Here is a 19858-nt window from a genome sequence, read left to right as displayed (position 1 = left end):
TAACTGCCGGTGATAAACTGTAAATGCTAGTGCTAAACCATTTTAGCTGAGTAAACGTGAAATATTGCCTGTAAGAAAAATATGTTCCTTACTTACTATGAATTCTTTAAGCAAAATATAAGAATGGAAAAAGTGAATATATTTCTAAGTGAAGTCAATCTGACATTTGCTATAAAAGCATGCTTGAATTTGTGGGTTTTGGTATGCTTTACTATAAATAGTACTATACTAACATAAAGCTCTTTTCTAGTTTATTGTTGTTGCATTAAGATTGCTGAGAAGATGGAGGTAAGTGGTCCTCATATTTGATGGAGGTTGATGTTGGAAACTTACTTTTATACCTGTATGTGTTTAAGATGACTCAAGAATGAAAGCTCTGAGATAGCCAGAGCTCTTATGGAAAAGCTGCATATGCATCAGAATTTATCGAAAGCTGTGAGAACCGAGAGTTCGGAAGTAATTTGAGTGGAAAAAGAAAATTATCTTTGTGAGTTTGGCTCCTACATATGCTTCTTATATGAAGGGGACTTTAAGATTCTCAGTCTTTCTTTTCTTTTTCTGCAGGCCAGTGTCACTTTTCTTTTTTAATTCCTTCTCCTCGTGTAACAGAGTATCCACATTCTTCTCCTCTGCAGGTCTGCATGTTGGGTGCTTCCAGTCTGCTTAGTGCTTGGGAAGGAATAATTTTAAAGAGAGGGTTTGGGTAAGAAAAAGAGAGAGAAAATTCCCCCATCTCCTGAGATGGAACTTTTTCAGATGAGGACTTTCCCAGGCTCCTACCTGTGTGAATTGCCACTCACAGTACAATGTGAAAACATACAAAATTGGTTCTTGCATGCTGCCTTGACTTGTTGTGTCTGTCTCTTTCACACTGAGTTCTGAATAAATTCAAAACTAGATTCATCCAGGTTCCTGTGCTTATCCCTCCTTTCTGAATTGGGGGTGGGTGCCAAATTACTCTTTATCTGCAAATCTTCCTCTCCATAAGAGGTTAAATGATTTATATTGTTTTAGCGCTTTAAATATCACCAACATATTCATTTCAAAAGTAGCTAAATGAGGACCAGTGGAGGTGCATTGTTGTGAGAAGTTAATGTTTTTGCAAGACTGTCTCAGCTCCAGGGTTGGGGATTCTTTTTGCCCTTAAAAAAAAATAATCTCAGGTAATCACTGCTCAATCACAGTTTAGACCCCTGAGGACAAGGCAGATCAGAAAAGATGTACTGGAACACCTTGCAGATTTCTGCGAAGTGATATCAAGCCCTGGTATTATTTACATTTTGTGACTGAATTGGGTAATTTGTCTAACCTGTAAGTTACACTTAATGTTTGTAAAATGTGATTAGTAGTTGTCCAGCTTTGTAAATGGCTTTGGGAAGTGGTAGATTTAATTCTACCATGTTTTTGTACTGAAATTGTGTGTTGAGCTATTTTTCTGAAATTCTATTTTTAAAATGTGCTTTTCCTTTTTTTGCTTTTCTAGGTTGGATAACAAAAATCATGGAAAATACTGCATCATTTCTATCCACATTCTGTGCATAAGTCAAAAACTGTCCACACTTGCATTATGGTAGCTTCCCACACGCAAGGGAGGGTCTGAGATCACCACTTAAATGCCAGGAAAGGTAACAAGGTTAGGTGTTAGAGAAATACAAACTGATCGGATAAAACTAAGAGAAAACAGACTATTAAAGGCTATCATATGACTTTAACTGTTGACAGATGTCCACTTGCTGCATTTTATTATTTCCAGCTGAAAATATACAGTTTTCTTTAGCTTGTAAGGTATGTGCTATATATAACCATGGATCCCTAACTATGAATTCTTGTTAGCAAGGCACATCCAAAACTCAGCCAAACATTAGTAACACTTACATTTAATGTGTTCAGCGATATCTTCAGGGGAGTTTATTTCAAGAAAAAGATTGAGATCTAGCACTCCTTTCGCTCTAGGCTCATTTTCAGTATGATGTTTTGGCATAAGAAGTGTGGTGTATTGGCTTAAGGAGACTCTAGGTGTCAACATGGTGCCTTATCTTGTACTAAGTGTGTATGTAAAAAAAAAAAAAAAAAAAAGGCACATCTACAGAGTTCTTTAAACCATATTTAGGCTTACAGTGGAGTACAGCTTGGCTGCCTTGGTCTTACAGCTGTTATATCTCCAGGGCGCAAATAACCTTGTTTTGATGCAATCATGTAAAGCAAGTGATGCAATGCATCACATCTATTAATTCTGAAGGAGAATACCCATTTGCTTTAATTAGATCCACTTTACATCAAATACATGTTGTTTTTCGAAAAAGGGAAGTAGAAAGGTAATTCTAAAGAGGGAAACTGTTCATAATGTATATATTTAGTCACCTTAAAATGGATTTAAAGTTAGTCAGCCCTTCTCACTCTGCTGTTCAGCTGCCAGATCCAAAAGGCAAGTGAAACAATGGGGGGTTTAGTTATATAAATATGAAGCTGTAGAGTGGGAGGCTGTCTTCAGAACTGTTTCCTATAACCTATAATTGGGTCTCCAAGGAAGTGTAAATTATGCCTGCAGCTTGAGCTGTAGCTAATGCTCTCTGAGAATAATTATTCTGATGGTTGTTGGAGGAAAAAGAGCGGAGGAATAGGTACAACATGTGGACAGCAAGTATAAATGTGGTGTGTATGATAGCTCCACTGTTTGTTTCTTTATGCTAATCAATTCTTATTATAATAATAGGTTAATTATCTGCATTGATTTATTTCTGAGACAACCAGCTTGAGGGTTCTTTCTATTTAAACCTGACCAGACTGGAAGACCTTGAAACAAAACTGCGAGCTGTGGCTTTTGATGTTCAAAAGGTCTTTGTACTAAGTTTCCATACATGGTGGAGAAATTACAGTTTGGACTTTCAGAGATGATTGCTGCAAATTATCCACAGTCTGTCACCTACAAATTAGATCACTAAAACATAGGTGGAGTAACAACTTGAGAGTCCTCAGAAATTTTAGTTCTTTATTTCTGCTTCTACAAAGGAACACTCTGTATGAGGGTCACTACCTTGATGTCTGCTTACTATTCCCTGGGTCCAATGCAGTGTGACAATTTTCATTAACTTCTCACAGACATCTGACCTGTGGGGAACTAGGGTTTGAACAGTATATGGCAGAACCTTGTTGTTTTCCTGAAAGCTGATTTTAGATATCACAGGTGTGGAGTTGGTGTATCCAGACTGGGTATCTGTGACTACTGGATCCACTGCCTTTGAATTTCCATTTTCCCCAACCCACTGTCTAGTTACTATTGCTGATAGGAATGTGAGAGTGGAAATAAACACATGGCTTATGAAAAAAAGCTGCAAACCAATTCAGCAAAGTAAACATCTGCTGCTGAAGCTTTTCAGGGCTCAGAGATATGTGTGTATAAATGTAACACACACACACAGAGATCTGTCTGTACGCGTGTTGTTTCTAGTGCTGGTGGCTTTTGTGGCAGTGTTCAGGTGTATTAGCCTACTATGGATGGTAGTTAAAGGAGTAGTGGAGCCCTGGAAGGATGTAGTTGTAGGACTATTCCTCCACATCCCTCACATGTTGAAACTTCGTGGGAGTCTGTACAATACAATGTAGTCTTCAGTGATTGTTCAGTACTAGCTGATCTGAGAATAGCTTTTATGTGGTTTTCCTGCATATCATTCTGAAATAGGGTTTTGTTCTGCATGTCATGATAAAATGGGGCTTAAATCCAGCATTAGGACCCTTGCTAGCCTTTCTAAACTTGTGGTCATCTCTTTAGCAGTGAAATGTAATATCATAAATAATGATTTCAAATGATAAACAGCAGGAGGTAATGAACTTCTAAAAAATAATTTATGCAAATGTTCCTACCTCCTTCCTACCAATATAATTTCCATAGAAAAATAGAGTACGTCAACAGCTCTCTTAGCTTTTTGCTAATTCTAGAGGTTTTGACAACAATAATGGACTTCATTTGGGCATCAGGATTGCATCGTAGCTGAATTTGGCTCCTGATCTCTTAATATGTAAACTGTTGTTTGAAACCTGTAATTCCAGGTTGAATTGCTATTTAGATCCAGAAATTGCATCATGCTCATATGTACAAACAGTGAGTCTCTAGGGCTTCTGACTACTCTTCCCTTCACCCACAGTGCTGTAATAATGATATATTTAAATGAGCTGTCTACAAAGTACAGGTTCTTAAAACAAATTAACAACATTGTTTAGAGGCAGTGGTAAGGTAGGAAGGCAAGAAAAATGTTTAGGGAATGGTCTGCAAAACGTACTGTGGGAGTGAATGACGTTCTAAGACCTGCTGCTACCTGGATCTGGAAAAGCTCTTCTCTTTCCTTCTGCACACTTGCTCCAGGTTATTCTGAGGACTGATCCAGGCAAGAAGGGAAGTAGGATGCTGCTATTTGTTCTTACTATGGGATTTTTATTCCACCACTTCAGGAAAAATACAACCAAGGCAAGTTAACAGAGGCCTGAATGATTCTAGGAGGCAAGGGCAAGAAAGAAGGCAAGGCGGGGGGGGGGGGGGGGGGGCAGGGAATGCACCTTGTAGTGACCCAGTACATCTTTCTGCCCTGCTGATTTGTCAGCATTTCTGGCTGAAGAAGAGGGAGCAGCCGCAGACAGTCTGTGAAAGGTGTAGCGATTTCAATTTGCAGTACAGCAAAGCCTGATTCTGGGGAGCACATGGTGTGTGCCATTCTGCTTAATAACCACCCATTCCTCAACACAAGTGACTTTTGTGTAGCTCTCTAAGTGACTGTTTATCCAAGGGACAGGTAAGGGGTTTCTAGGAAATTGTACCTTACTGGTAGTTTGCACTCTGAGCACGAACATAGCATAGTGTGCTCGATTTGTATTGTTGAAGTAGCTGCTGCTTGTGGCTATTTGTAAATATGTATGTAAGGTTTGCTTAATTTCGGGGTAATTGCTTCACAAACTATTCTGTAGTGTATTTATTATGCCAAGCTATCATTATATTCTTTTGGGAATTTATATTGAAAAAGGTTGGGCATTTCCAGGAAGCACAGTTTTTTATTAAATGGAAAAGGAATCAAATAAGAAGGCCAAATAGTTGAACAAGTATGATCTCCGAAGCTACTGCATTCAGGGAATCCCTCTTTTAGCAAGATGCAAATCCATCTCCTGTGCTTTTAATAAAGTCTTAAATATAGAATTCAGTATCAGGACAGGCAAGAAGGTGCTTACTGATTAGTCCTCCTATGAGTAGGAGACTACTTCTAATATAATATTGCCACGGTGTCCCCATTATTTTTCCTGTTAACTGTTACACTCTTTGCTCTGATTTTTTTTTATTAAGCTGAGGGCTATACATGTCTTATGTTCATCTCAAGGGAGTTTTAGATTTGAAATCATTATAATTCACAGTTACTTGGATATTTAAGACACACTTTGACATTTACACAATTAAATCTGTACTTGATGGTCTGTAGTAGTGAGTCTAATACAAAGTTCTGACCTGTGTGTGTGCAACTCACTCCATGTGTATCTCTGGAACAACATGGATTTCAGTAGCATAACTTGGATCTAAAACCTGGGGAAAAAAACTGTCCCATGGCATCTGGGGCATCACTTCTAGACATCCCCTAATTAATCAGCAATAATGTCATCTACCTCCAAAATCATAGCTGTTCCATATTTCTTAATACCACTGCATTTCTCAATATATATACAAGGAGGCTTTTGTGCAGAACTGAAATTCATGCGTGATGTTTTCTTAGGGTAAAAACTATTGAAGTTTTCTTTCAACACATTTAAAAACATTAAAAAGATGGTCTTGCCCATTGTCAAATTAATGCATTCTTTATACAATGTATTTTATACTTCACTGGTTTGTAACAAATTAGCAGAATTTAAGGTTCACATGAACGCCCCTGAGGGCATGAGCAATCCATTAAGTATCATTCAATTGGTATAATTTGATTTAACATTCTGCACTAACTGAATACTGCTGGAATGTAATAAAATAGTAACTTCAATATTAACTTTTTTTACTTTATGTGGTCTGTAGACAGAAGTTGTCCTTGCTATGGCAAAGTCCTGAACACTGCTTTTGTTTCCCAGTAAGCAGCTGTTCCCAGAAATGTTTTATGTAAGCAGCTGCACTCATCTATATGGAATGTAGATGAAGGAATAACTGTGAGAGTTGTGGATCTTAGTATGGAGGTTTTTTCTCTTTTTTAGCGAGATCAAGAACTGGCACTGCTTGGGCAATGCTGTTACGGGAGTCAGAAACTGGTTCGAAGTCTCAAAAGGCTAGAGGCAATCGCCTTTTCCCTGTAAAGTCAGTAGATGGTTTCCTATTGACTGCACTGAGAATTAGAGCATGTCCCATGAGACTTACTTGAGAAGCTGCTTGCAAAGTAGGTATTTTGCTTCCTAGCTTATCAATCAGAATGTATCTGTGTTTTTATTTCTGCTGCTGTTTTAACTGTGTTGCTTTTTAAGGTGCTCACTGGGAAATTTGAAAACTGTTTCACCACCTAGGAATCAGCACCACAATTCACTGGTGCTTGTAGTATGCACCATTTACAAGAGTAGGAGGGCACTGTCTGTATAACACATCTTGTCTTAGGTACTGCAGTGCTCCTACTCTTTTTACCATTCTTTAGAGAACCGAGCTGTTAACAGATATCTAAAAGGCACACACAACCATAATTTGGGAAAGCATGGAGAGGTTTCTCTGTGACTAATATAAAAGCATTCTGTTGTCCTAGGGTGTAACATATGAAGGTGATTAGCTACAAATATTGTAGGTAAATAAGACACCTTTTCAGCTGCACTCCTTATATTAAGGATGCAAAGTAGAGGAAGAGTTTAAAAGACTTCTCCAGCTTTCTGCTGTCATGGGCATCTTTGTCAGGTGAATTTTTACCCTCTTTGTAACTCCTGTCACCAGAACACACTTAAACAAGACTCAAGTTACGTGCCCAGAAGATGAGCAAAGTGTTGCCAATTGCTTGCGTTGCCCTTTCCCCTGGGGTGACTTGTAGCTGAGTAGCGCAGGATAATGGCTGTTCCTTCTCACGTCTACATGAACACCCAGTGCTGTGTCAAATGCACAGTTAAACAAGTGTGAGGTAGACCATAGTCTGCCACTTGGGCACCCAAATCACAGTTCTGTTTTAAATGCAATCTCAGAAAATAATAAACAATATACTTTTGCTTTTATAACAAGATTTGGGCTAAAAAAGACCTAAATCTCATGGAAGCCATTATAGTAAGATGTCCTCTTCAAAGGAGATTTAACAGCACTCAAAGTTTCTTCAAAACATTTATGAATGAAAGTGCACCTTTTCAGGCATCTGACTGGATAGTGCTTTTGCCAGAAGTGGTAATGCAGGAAAGGATTGGGGTTTGTGTATCTCTGTCAATGTGAAGTGCTGCTGTTAAAATAACAGTAGTCCAGTTCTGTAAATGGGAGACACTCAGGGTTAGAATTGTGCACTTGGCCAGGGACTGCAGGAGCCATGTCCCAAGGGCAGGTAATACTAAGCACCTGCAAAACATGAGTGTCTCTGATAACTGTCTAATGCAAACAGTAACAGATTTCCTAAGATTTAATTAATGTACAGGCCACTCTCCTTATTAGAAAATACTGTTAGTTAAGGAAAAGAGCACATTGAACACTGTCAGTCCAGTAGAAAGTTGTCATTGATCTTGCTTTTAAAATCTTGCTTTAAGTGAGTTTGCATCATTTAGTCATGGAAAATACTGCTGTTACTTATCATAAACAGATCACTTGGCAAGGTGAGCATAGCACTGAAATTCTGTTCTCAACAGAATGGAAAAACTTAGATAAAAAAAGACTTGATAAGATAGGGTAAAAATAGACTGACATACCACCACCATCTCTAAAGGACTGGATTCACAGTTTACAGAAATATGGTCAGAAACATGCACACTCATTTTCAAACAAACAAACAAAAAGCACGACCTAGAAAAATGTAAGTCCTAGGCCAAGAAGTCTAAGGATGGAAGAGCAGAGGTGCCAAAATGCAGGTATATGGTTATGGACACCTTGAACTGTTAGTTCTCAGCCCAGACAAATACTAAGATTCATCCCAGTTGCACTCAGTAGTTAATGAAGCTGGAGCCAGATTTTGCTACTCACACTGCTCACTTTGCTTTGCTTTGCTTTAGGGATGATCACGTTTTTCCACCTTTGGATTTGTTGTAATAGATGGTTTGCAATTCTGAGTTCTATTTATGAAACATTTTTTATCCTTTACCTTTATTCTGACTTGTTGCTTCTGCTAGCAGCATGTTACTCCTCTTTCATTTCACTTGCATAGCATGCTGCACTGTAAAACTAGTATTAGGCAATGTGTATTTTATGCTTTGATATACCTCTGGTAATGTTAAAGGTGCTCTAGAAGAACTGTAGCAAGTACCAGAAAGCACAAGTAGATCTGTAACAAGGGAATACAGTTTAAAGTGCAGCTTGGTTTTTATCAGAGCTGTAAACCATAATGAATTCAAGGGAATTTGGACATGCAGATAGAATTGATAAATGCTAAATAAGTCAAGTGAACTGTAGTGTATTTCTAGGGATTTTGTGCTTTGTTTTTCTTTCCTATGTATTGAACTATATCTAGGCACAAGTAACTTATGGCTTGAAGAATGCCTTCATTTCCAGGAACTAAGTGTGTCTGTGTGATGTAAAAAGGCCAGCAATACTGAAGTGTGGTTTATATAATTTCCTGGTTCACATGGCTTGCGTGCATTGTTTTATTTGTGGTGATTTTGTTTTGTTTTGTTTTAAATTCAGGTATCCTTTGCTGCCCTGTGTGCAAACAGACCTGCTTTGCAAGGAATGTAGTTGAAAATTTCTTTCTTAAGGACTTTGCCACTGGTAATTCAGCTATGGCAAAGGTAAGTGAAAACCAGAGTTGGGTGCCTCGTGAGTTGTTGAAACACAACCACATGAACACAGTTTGAAAACAGAGCAAACTTCATATTGAAAAACAGACTCTGTTACAGTTTGCTTATGCAGCACTGTAATTACTTCACTCCTAGAGATGGACATACTGCCTTTATAGTACTTTTTAAACTTTATTTGAAGAAGGAGTTTGACTCTACATATGTAAAATAAAGTCAATTAAAAAATATTGATACTAGTGGTGTGGGACTGCATCTGTGACAATATATTAGGAAGGTACTGAATGTCTCGGATTCCTCATTGTCCCTTTTCTGCTCTCAACACAAAGTAAACAGAAGCAGAGTATTGGCTGAATGGTTACACCGAGATTACCTATTAGATCCTGTGGGCAATTACCATTTGCAGATTGTCTGTTTTAATGATAAAAAAGGTCATGTCATATTTCAGTTTCCCATTGGGGAATGGATGCAAAGGGTAATTGGAAGGCATAGGATTACTACCTTGGCCTTGTATTGATACCATACATAGATGGATTTCACTTCTGTTAAATACCCAGTTACAGGCAGGACTATTCTCACAGTTTTTTAGTCATTAGTACTTTGGGTCACAAGGAGGGACAGAGAAAGATGTATATTTCTGCCTCCTCTGTTACAAAACAGTACTCTATTGTTTACATTAATAAGATTGATTTCAAAATGTGGTAGTATTACCTGTAGCTGGGAGTTAAAACAGGTGAAAACTCATCAAAACTATTCTGTAATCTGCTGACTGCTTTATCCAAAGTATGATCTAAAGCAAGGGAAGAGTGACAAAGAAGCAGGGATACTGGACTTCACCTTCTGAACCAGCTCCTGGATCTCAGTCTGTCCCTTTTGCACTTTTGGTTCCTAAGTAAACTGGATAGCCACATTGGATGTTCAGTTTCAGGGCCTTTGGGTAGAGGAGAACACTTTTTCCATAATGTAGGACAGAAAATAAATCTTTCCACTGCTCTTAGCTCCTGTAGGGTCAGCAACAATTTGTAGGTTAGTTCTGTCCCATGCAGAAGGTTTGAGATGGTTTTAAATTGTGCAAGTGACTTGCCCAGTGACATCGTTGCAAACAAGTATAAAGGCGATGTATTTCTTCCCTGTCAGCCATTTCTGTGTTTCATTTTCTCCATTGTTGAAAAGAATGTGTAACCTAATTCATGGAGTGTTCTGGGGAAATTAAAAAATTAATGCGAGAAAAGTGTGTTGACATCTTCAGGTGTAAGGTGTTTGAAGAGTGCAACATAACTAACTTTATCTAAACTAGGAAGAGGTCTCTTCACATGAGCTCTTCAAAGAGAAGAAAATTCATAAGATATTGCTGAATGTTTAGAATGCCCTTATTATACTGGGATTTCTTAATTACCATGACTCACATCATTTACCTTTCAATGAGATTTCATGTAGAAAGGAAATCAAATGAGAATATCTAATGTCTTCAAAAGCACTAGAGTATTTTTTTCAAAGCTTCTTTAAAAGAAGGTTTTTCTTTTCTGTAATCCCTTAGGAGTCCTAAGAGCAGTCCAGTAAAGCAGATTTCTCACTGAAGCATAGGAGTACCGTAGAGGGACTTGCGAACCTTCCTCATAGTTTTTGGCTTACTTCCTTTTTATTAACAGTCAAGTCACGTATCATGGAAGCTTGCTTACTGGCTTTTAACCACCAGCCCCTCCAAAATAAAGCCATAGTTTCACCATCAGTGATATCAAAAGGAGAAGCACCAGCTCATCCAACTGAGACACTGCTGAACTGCCATAATGTTCTTAATTTACCTAATATGTTCAAATGGGAATCTGTCAAGGCTTGTAACAAAGTGTTTGGAAGCAAGATGTTTCTCAGTGTGTGAGATAGTGAAGCATAAATGATAGAATGTGCTACATACCAGCAGCAGGGGTTTCAAAAATATGCAATTCAGAATCTCTTGCCCAGAAGCCTGTTTCCACATCATAAATAATGTAACTCTGGGAACACTCTGTGCTCTGCAGCTTAGAAGTAATATTAACACAGTACAGTATCAATATAAGTTCTAGTCAGACTGACAGCTCAACAATTGCAGGTAAACTTGTGATTAAGCAGTTTTGGTTATTGCAGAGAAGGCGGAGCATCCCTCAACTTTTGACCAGTTGCCTCATCTGGCCCTTTGGGGTACATTTTAAATCAGACATTTCTTTTTATATAATAAGCTTTGCTTCCCAGAATAAATACCCTTGCATTTTGGTTATAGAAGTTATATTAGGCTTTTTGGTGTAAATTATTACATATACATTACGTATTTTGGAAAACATTGTTGATAAGCAAATGGCTAAAATAGCAGAATGCTTACACAAATACTTCCCTGCCTAGATAATCAAACACATTTAAAACTTTGCTTTGTTGTCTTATTGTCAAGAATCGCACAATCTCTTTGAAAAAGATTAGGAATACTTAGAAACTCTTGAACAATGAGTTGATAAGAGACCTGTTGTGAAATTCCAGCCTCACTGAAGGGAATGGTAAAATTTACATTAATTTCAGCAGAACAATTTTTTTTTTTCTGAAGTGAATCAGAACTTGACTCACTTGCTTCTCAGAATTTAGGTGGATATAGATGTTCCACTTACTGTTAAAGCCATGATTTAAAACTAAGATGACTAGCAAAGAACAGTGATTGTTCTTCCTTCAGGCTTTCTATTCCCTGAGACACTGCAAAGAGAAACTCTTCTATTAAATTCACCAGGGCTTGCATTAGGGCTTATGTGCTGAGTGTATGCTGCTATATCCTTCTTTTCATGTTTCCCATCAGAATAGTTGGGAAGCAATCGTAACTAAACTGAATTGAAGATAAGCTGATGCCCAATAGAAAGGACACAATAGGAAGTAATTTTGCCATCTATTATTAGTTGCTTGAGTAGCCCTGAGTAGTAGCAATATTTGGGAACTGTGCATAAGTACAGTAGATATATTGTAAACTTGTAGGAAATATTTGAGTTTGATAAACTGGTGGCAAAGCTTTTATGCTTTGATGATGGTAAAATTACAATGCTATGCTCACTCTGTCCATTAGTATGTATTTGTGGCTACTGTAAGTAAAAAACATTAATATTAGTAGTTTTCAAACAAGGTAGTTTATGCCTAGTGCAAATCTTTTTTTTAAAAGAAGTATCATTATAGCTATCTTGAAATAACTCTTGAGTTCATTCTGGATACCAAAGATCAAATTAGACATGCCATTTATGTGCTGCTTTATTCATTTCCTCTTTAGTGACACTTCCAGACAGCATGGCCTATACAACAAAGGCCATTTCCTAAATTGTAGAAATGATAGTTATTTAGGTTTCCAGTTCTTCTCATGTTCCCGTGTCTTATGTTTCCAGTTCACCATATGTGATACCAATATATAAATTGAGCTCATTTCTGGTCAGCTCTTTAGAGAATAGGAACTAAGTTTTTCATTAATAGTATGTGTGTGTCCCCATATTGTTTTCTAAATTGCCTTACCATTGGCATGTTTTATGTATTTTTCTGACAGTTACACTGTATCAGAGTGGTTCATATAATGCTAAAGCAATTAGAGGAAGCTCTAATTTTAAATAAAATAATGTAGATTTAGAGTAGCTCTGCTGAAGTAGCTCTGATTTACATTCATATACATGAAAGCAGAAATGGATTCTAGCCTAAGGATTTTTTGTTTATTAATAAATAATTAGTAATGGGCAGAAATTAATGAATGACACTGAAAGGATATGGTAAAATGCTTCTGCATAATGTTGTGATTAGAAAGGAAATGGTAGCTAGACTAAAAAACTTTTTGATGGGCTATGTTTGACTCTAACACTTCACTTATTTACTTGCCAACCTAGACTATCTTTTCTGAGGTAGAAAATACCTATATCTAGCTATCTAAATATATATATGTATATAAAGTAAGGTGTACTCTCATTTGATGTGTTAAAAACATCAGTAAGTACTACAACACTAACAAAAAGGGATTATAAAGCACACCACTCATTTTCAAAAGTAACTTTTAATCCAACCCTCCTTAACTGAAATCAGACAAGTCTTATTTCATAGTTTCACAGCTTTTTCAGTTCACAAGAAACAAGTCATTACGATTATTTCTTGTGACTTCATGCGTAACATGGACCCTAGAATTTTGCTGAATAATTCTTGCATCATGTCATAATTATGCTTGATTTTGCTAGAGCACAGAAAGACAATCAATTTAAGAGCTTCAAATCTTAATTTTATTCTATTCTCTTTTACACAACAATCAGACTCTTGAAATCAGTTGATTTGCCTTAGTCTGAGGAAGAAAAATATTAAGCTTACCAATCTGAATCATAGTCTATTAAAGGTAACAGTGTGTATGGCTAATTTTCTATCCTTGAATGTAACTGCACTTTTTGTTCTTAGTGCTGCACCACATGTAAAGAGAAGAGACCTGCTCACAGTCTCTGTACAAGCTGCAATAAGTGGTTATGCAGCTCATGTACAGAGGAACACAGGCATGGCAAGGAAACTGGAGACCACTTCCTCTCTGTATCCCTGAAGGGCTGCACAGGTACTGAAGATGCACTTTGAAATTTTGTTTCTTCTCATATCAGTTATTCAGTTGAAAAAGGAGCAGTTGCAGGCTCTGTGCCACAGACGTGGTCTGTGTGATTCAGAAGGCTGTGTGTGTGTCACTCAGAAGCCTGTGTATGTGTCAATGAGAGATTATGTGATTTTTCTGTAACTTTAGGGCCATTGCCACAATCAGCATTCCACAGTATTTGAAAAATTTTGGATATTTGTGTTTCACAGAGACTATCTTTTCCACATGCCTTTTCAGTCTGCGGAATGATGGACTAGGGTTTGATAGGCTACAACAGCAACAGGCCTTGCCCTTTCAAGTATTTCTGTCCTCTTTTGGGTAATTTCTTTTAGGAAACCACCATCAAGCAATTCCTGTGCTTAAGGACAAAGTGCAGGAGGGAGAGTCACAGAGAGCAAAAGGCTGTGATCACTATAGGATGTTCCTTTTCTAAGCCTGGACTGAAAAACATGGTTCCTGAGTGTGACCACTATATTGCTATCAGCAACCACAAATGAAGCCCACTGGCACATATGTCTCATCCCTATAAAATGATGATCCATAGAAAGGATTATCATCTCCTGTTACTGCTCATTATTTTCTTTCCTTATATGCCAGATATCTGCTGAGGAATATGCTAACCTAAACTTACTAAGCAATTTGTAACCTAAAATAAGAGTTTTGCAATTTTATGCAATGATTTAAGTTTACACTTTGCTCACATATGAAGTTATCTGTGCTAGAGTTTGTGCTGCACTATCATTCTTCTTCATAAAGAAGATGAAGGACAGAACAAGGAATAAATATAGGTGTAGCCCACTGATTATACTACTTTTTTTTTTGGCTTTAGGATTTTGCTTGTAGAAGCCTATACTTTAGGCTTGCTATAGATGGAGTTCTTTTAAGTCGTGGGTGTTCATATCAAACAGAGTTTGAGGCCCTTGAGACATGATATGCTGTTGCCAAATAGTGTAAACAAACAAAAAAACCTCTGTAAGAATAGTAATAATAAAAAAAGCACAGAAGACATTTAAATGTTTTCTGGCTATTTTCTAGAGAGTAATATAAACTGAAGTCTCCCCAGTCCCCCCTCAAATACCCTGACTGGATGGACAATATGTTTTTCTTCTTGAGTTGATAGCAAGATAAGGACTGTGGTTTTGAGGTTCCAACTGTTTATAATTTCATTCCACTTTGAGTAAGATTACCAGCTCATGTTGTTGACAAATAATGTTAAGAAAATATACCTATGACTTAGTTGTGGTTTTGTGTGTGCTGTGTAAATAAAATGATGCAAACACATAAACTAAAATGCTTTCTCATCTTTTTAGTCCTAAATTCTGTGACCTGAAAAAAAAAATTAACAAGGAGGTTGGTAGCGTATATATAGGCTAGTTAATCTAAAAAATGATTTGGAATGTAATCTGTGCTTTTTAAATTATTATTATTTATGCATATATTATTTATTTAGGACATAGATATCCCCTCAGGATATTTCAAAGAAAGAAAATACTAGGATATACTGTTGAAATATATTTGATTTTTTATTTTCTGGAAATAAAGCATCCTCTGCTTTCAGATTCAGTAGCCACCTTCAGTCTGTGTATGGTGCTTCTGAGCAACTATCAACTTCTTTGTAGGCCCTTGTAACCATTAAGAGACTCTCTATCCCATTTATCTTGCACCCTTAAACTGTGCTATCTTTTGCCATTTGCCTTACAAGGGCCAGACTTTCTTTTGTCATCTAAAAACCATAAGATTTCCTGGGTCTGAAATGAAGTGAAGTAGAAAAAAACCCCAACCACCAAACACATTAAATCCTGCCTATTCCTATTCATTTTGATAAAAAATTTCTTCCTTGAGTGGCAGAACTAAAGGAGCCTGGCTTCCCTGGGAAACCTTTCTTTCTGCTTCTTCACTCATAATACCCGTGCTCTGTGTAACACATCTGATCACCCCTTGCCACACAGAACCTTCAGCTCTCTGTCACTGTTACCTGTGACATCCACTTACCCTGCACATCCTCCTGCTTCTTTCCTGGGCCATTGTCTGCCTGCTGGGTGAGACCCAGCTCGCACAGCTGAACAGCTGAGCTGGCTGCCAGGCAGCACCCTTAGCCTGGTGACTTCTGAGGTCATGCTGCACAACAGTGTGTCAAATTAATGTGATTTTTTGAGAACTTTATCCTTCATTCAAATTTGTATTTAGAAGTTAAGGGCACGGGGAAGAGCAGGACTAGGCTGGGACAGAAACATTCCATATTGTATAAGAAGAAAACAATTTTAAAGTAGCCAGATTTCTTTTTCCTACTGACTCATCCTTTGTAAATCTGAAGTAAAGGCCCACAGAATGAATGCTGCTTGTAGGGGATTCCCTGTGAGGCCACCTTGGTCTTGGAAAGGGCTCCATTCTTGTTTGGAAACAGCTTTATTTTATTCATTCCACAGCATTCTGTAACATCTGGTAGCTTGAGGGGGGCAGTTGTGCTAGTTAGATTTCATTGTTGTGTACATGCTTATTGAGAACTGGAATGGGGAGTGGTCTGTGTCACAACTGTTCAGCTGAAAACTGTTACTGAACTCCTACATTGAAAAACAGACCTTATTTTTTAAGCATAAACGCAGATAAATAGCATGCATTGGACATCACTTTGATTCCTTCCCCTGCAAATTTCCCACTAATGTATATATGTTGTATGGTTGCTCCAGTGTATTCTTGTTAGCTGAACCACTTCTAGAGGTACTATAAAAAATTCCAGTTCTCTTGTGAGTGCCAGACTATTACTGCTGGTTATGAATATGAAGAGATGTGGTTCACAGATGGGTTAAACTGCACTACTTGCAGTATTTCAAAGATAATGATTTTTCCTGACAGTTTAAAAAAAAAAAAAAAAGCAACCCAAAAGAACCCTGAAAACCCTGGATCTGTGACTGCAAGACCAAGATGTGAAAATGTTGAAATCTGCTTCTGGAATGAATTTGCTGAGCACTGGAGAACTAGGTGCTTGGAACATGGGCCAAAGCTTTACGACAGATTAAGCAGCAATCTTGGAGGAATAATCTCTGAAGGACAAACCTTTCACTGCAGGGGTCTGCATTAGCACTAGGAATAAGTGAACTTTGTTAAGTCTGAAGTTCTGCAGAGCTCTTGAACTGCTTAAAGACATAAAACCAGAACTTCCTCCTCCCTTAGTCCCAACTTTCTTAAAAGTACATTCAGTATTAGTACAGACTCCTTCCTTCTTAAGTGGAAATCTGTGCTTTGCAACTGAGTAGAAACAGTCCTTTCACCAAAACTATGTTAGAAGTAAATGGTCTGGTACTGACACACCAACTATTTATAGGCTAGTGCGCAAAGGGAATAATTTTCTCTTTGCTATACTGTTCTTTTCTTTCAGTCTCTCAAGGTTGAATACGAACCTATAAAATCAAAGTTTGAGTCACTGTGAATTATACAAGTTGAGGGAGGACTCTATTAGCCAAGATGAGATTGCTTTTCCAAAGTTGACATCAGCTGGCCAGAGGAACAGAGATTTAAAACTTTCTGTTAATTATTCAAGAGTTCCATCTGAGGTAAAGAATATACAGGCTGTAGAAAATGGTGACTCAACTGATGTTAATTCAGGATTTAGGGCAACTGGACTTTCCCTGTCTGGTCCCAGAAAAAAGAGTTGTGTCCTTGTTTAGCATCTGATTTGTAAGAATTCAACTTATTTTAAAACTGAAGAGTGTAGCTCTGAGCTGAGTATATAGTAGGTTGAGAATACCATGGCTCAGCGGCAGCCCTCACTGATGTCAATTGAATCAGGGAATTACTAGTGGCAGAGGCTATGGATCTGTGTTGTAATTAGGTAACAGTGGTTTTTATCCTTAGTTTGCATTTGAAATCTGCTTGTCTCTTAAATCTGACTCAGTACTAAAAACCTCACTGGTTTCTCTGGGATGATTACAATCACCCAAAGGCTAAAGGACCCTTCAGAGAGACAAAAATGGAGAAATCATTATGTAAGATTGTGACTAGTTTTCATTATACTTGGACCTTAAAGACCGCATGTCATTATAAGTTGGAGTTTAATATGGATAATTTGATCCCGAATTTTCAGAATAACAGCTTGCATGCTCTGTAGGTGCTGAACACTTAGAGGGGCTTTTCCAACTCATGAAAATTGAGATAGTTAATATGGGCTTTTTGTTTTTCTTTTAAGATATAATATCTGACTCCATAGGGGAGGAAAAGATGATCTTTGACATCCACCTTGGTTATATATTGGCTATACAACCTGCTTGGTTACATATTATTTGCATTGTCAGCTGCAGGTTTTAATGCAAAAGTACATATTTGCAGTACAATGAGAAAAGATTTGCTGTCAAGGTGACTTCAGTTTGTACCTTGATAGAAAAAAAAAAACATTGGAGTGGGCTAAAAGCACCCTCTGATCCAATTTCCACTTTTAATAATGCTATCTATTATCATTTGATTCAATAATAATATAAACCAATAAACTTTCCTGAAGAATAAAGCATGATACTGTAGTAAATAATTCATAACAATGTAAACTATGTAATGCTGTTACATGAAAATCTTGGCCTAATTTACCTCAAATTATCTTCTTGCACACTATGTTAAGACAACGGAGGGGAAAGCCAATCGAACCATCTCAGAAATGTTTAGAGTAGATAGCAATCTAAAAAGTAGGAAATTTGGCATATTTAGAGCATGGCATGGATTTTCTCTGTGTTTTCATTCTCTTTGTCACCCATCAGGTTTTCTTAGCCTTTCTATTTCTATATTGTGCATTTTCCAATTTGAAAATAAAGCAACTAAATTAATATAGCTTGCCGTACACTGTGGGTCTGTATTACTGCAACAGTATCACTTCAGAGGCTTGACTGTATAAAGGGCTTTCTTCCATTACAGGATGAGAGCCTGGTCCCTGCCACAAGTTGTTTTTTTAAAATGTTTAGATAAGTAAGTTAGGTTTGGTGGGGGAAAATTGAAACATTTTTCTCATTTTATGTGAACAAATAATGATATGTAAATAAGCAATGTTTCTATTTAATTTAAAGTTTGTATCAATAAGTGTTATCTAACAATGATTGTTTTGTTTAATTTCTCGAGTGTTGGTAAAGAATAATGGGATAGTGTCTTTGTAGGAATACTTTGAGGATGCAGCCATGTGCTTTTCTTGTTGTCCCCATATATATCCCTATGTGCTAATAATGTTGATGGTTCTGTGGACAAGGATTTGAACACTGACCTGCATAAATCTGTCACTGTACTTTAGCATTGTTTGTGCTTTTTGACAATTTTGAGAGAATAGTGGTTTTCACCAGTAATAATGATGGGTGGTCCTTACACTGGTTAACAAAATAAGGCTCTGGGGTCTGTATTTTTGGGGATCCAAGAGCTTCCCCCTCCCTGCCTTAACTATTAATGTAGATGTACTTGTGAATGTGTAACTTCAGTGGAAGGGGTTTTGTTTTGGTATGGTTTAGTGGGTTTTTTTTGCATTCTTTCATTGAAAGTGTTCTTTCTTTCTAAAACAGTTCTGCTGTATGCAGGAAAGAAGGCAAGAATAGATTGTACAGGGGCAACACTTCCACTTTAGATATCCACTGTCCATTCTTACTCTTCATCACATTACTCTTTAGAAAATACTTTTAAGAACAGGTTTGAGTGCCTAATATCAATATCACCTAGCTGCTGAAGCTTATGTACTGCATTTACAACAAATACAAGTTTGAAAAACAATTCCCCATGTGACTTTTTAAGAACAAAGGATTTCCTTGCTTCTGCTGTGACTTCAGGTTTATTTAATATATTTGCTTTTCTATGCTTTACAGTACAGATTTGTTGACTGGTTTGCTGGACCAGAGCATTTAAAGTTGTGAGGCAGGTGCCCAAAATTGTGAGAGATATTTAAAACACATGAGAGTTTAGAGGACAATATGAATTTGGTTTGATGACTTGTTTCTGAACCTCTGTGATGTGCTCAGTTTGTAGGATGTATAAGGCCAGGAAAAAAATAAAAATAAACCCTGCTTCATATAATCAGATGGTTCCAGGGTCTGGGTATTTTAAAAATCACATCAAGACTTTCAATAAAATTGTGAGAGTTTGGCAACTCTTTTCTGAACTATAATAGTAATCCTTGTCAATGACACCATTGCTTTATATTCCTCAGCAACTGAAGATGAAGGAAGTGAGTTTTCCTTATTTTGTCCAGTGCACACTCAAGAGCCCCTCAAGCTGTTTTGTGAGGCCTGTGATACCCTTACATGCCGCAGCTGCCTTCTGACAGAGCATAAAGAACACAGGTACCACACATTGATTCCTTAATCATAATCCTGTCTAAAACTGTAGCTAATT

At 37.4% G+C, this 19858-nt stretch overlaps 1 protein-coding gene across 1 annotated transcript in view; it reads left to right on the top strand.

Moving 5' to 3' along the window:
- Nucleotides 1-19858, top strand: part of TRIM66 (tripartite motif containing 66) — a 51452-nt gene that overhangs the window by 2057 nt on the left and 29537 nt on the right. Inside the window, exons 2-4 of the mRNA XM_049821330.1 lie at nucleotides 8798-8901; nucleotides 13330-13477; nucleotides 19674-19806. Coding sequence (XP_049677287.1) covers nucleotides 8798-8901; nucleotides 13330-13477; nucleotides 19674-19806 — 385 coding nt within the window. The remainder of the gene's footprint in view (nucleotides 1-8797; nucleotides 8902-13329; nucleotides 13478-19673; nucleotides 19807-19858) is intronic.

This window comes from Accipiter gentilis, chromosome 17 (genome assembly GCF_929443795.1).
Source record: "Accipiter gentilis chromosome 17, bAccGen1.1, whole genome shotgun sequence".
Taxonomy (NCBI): domain Eukaryota; kingdom Metazoa; phylum Chordata; class Aves; order Accipitriformes; family Accipitridae; genus Astur; species Astur gentilis.
This window is presented reverse-complemented; position numbering and strand designations above follow the sequence as displayed.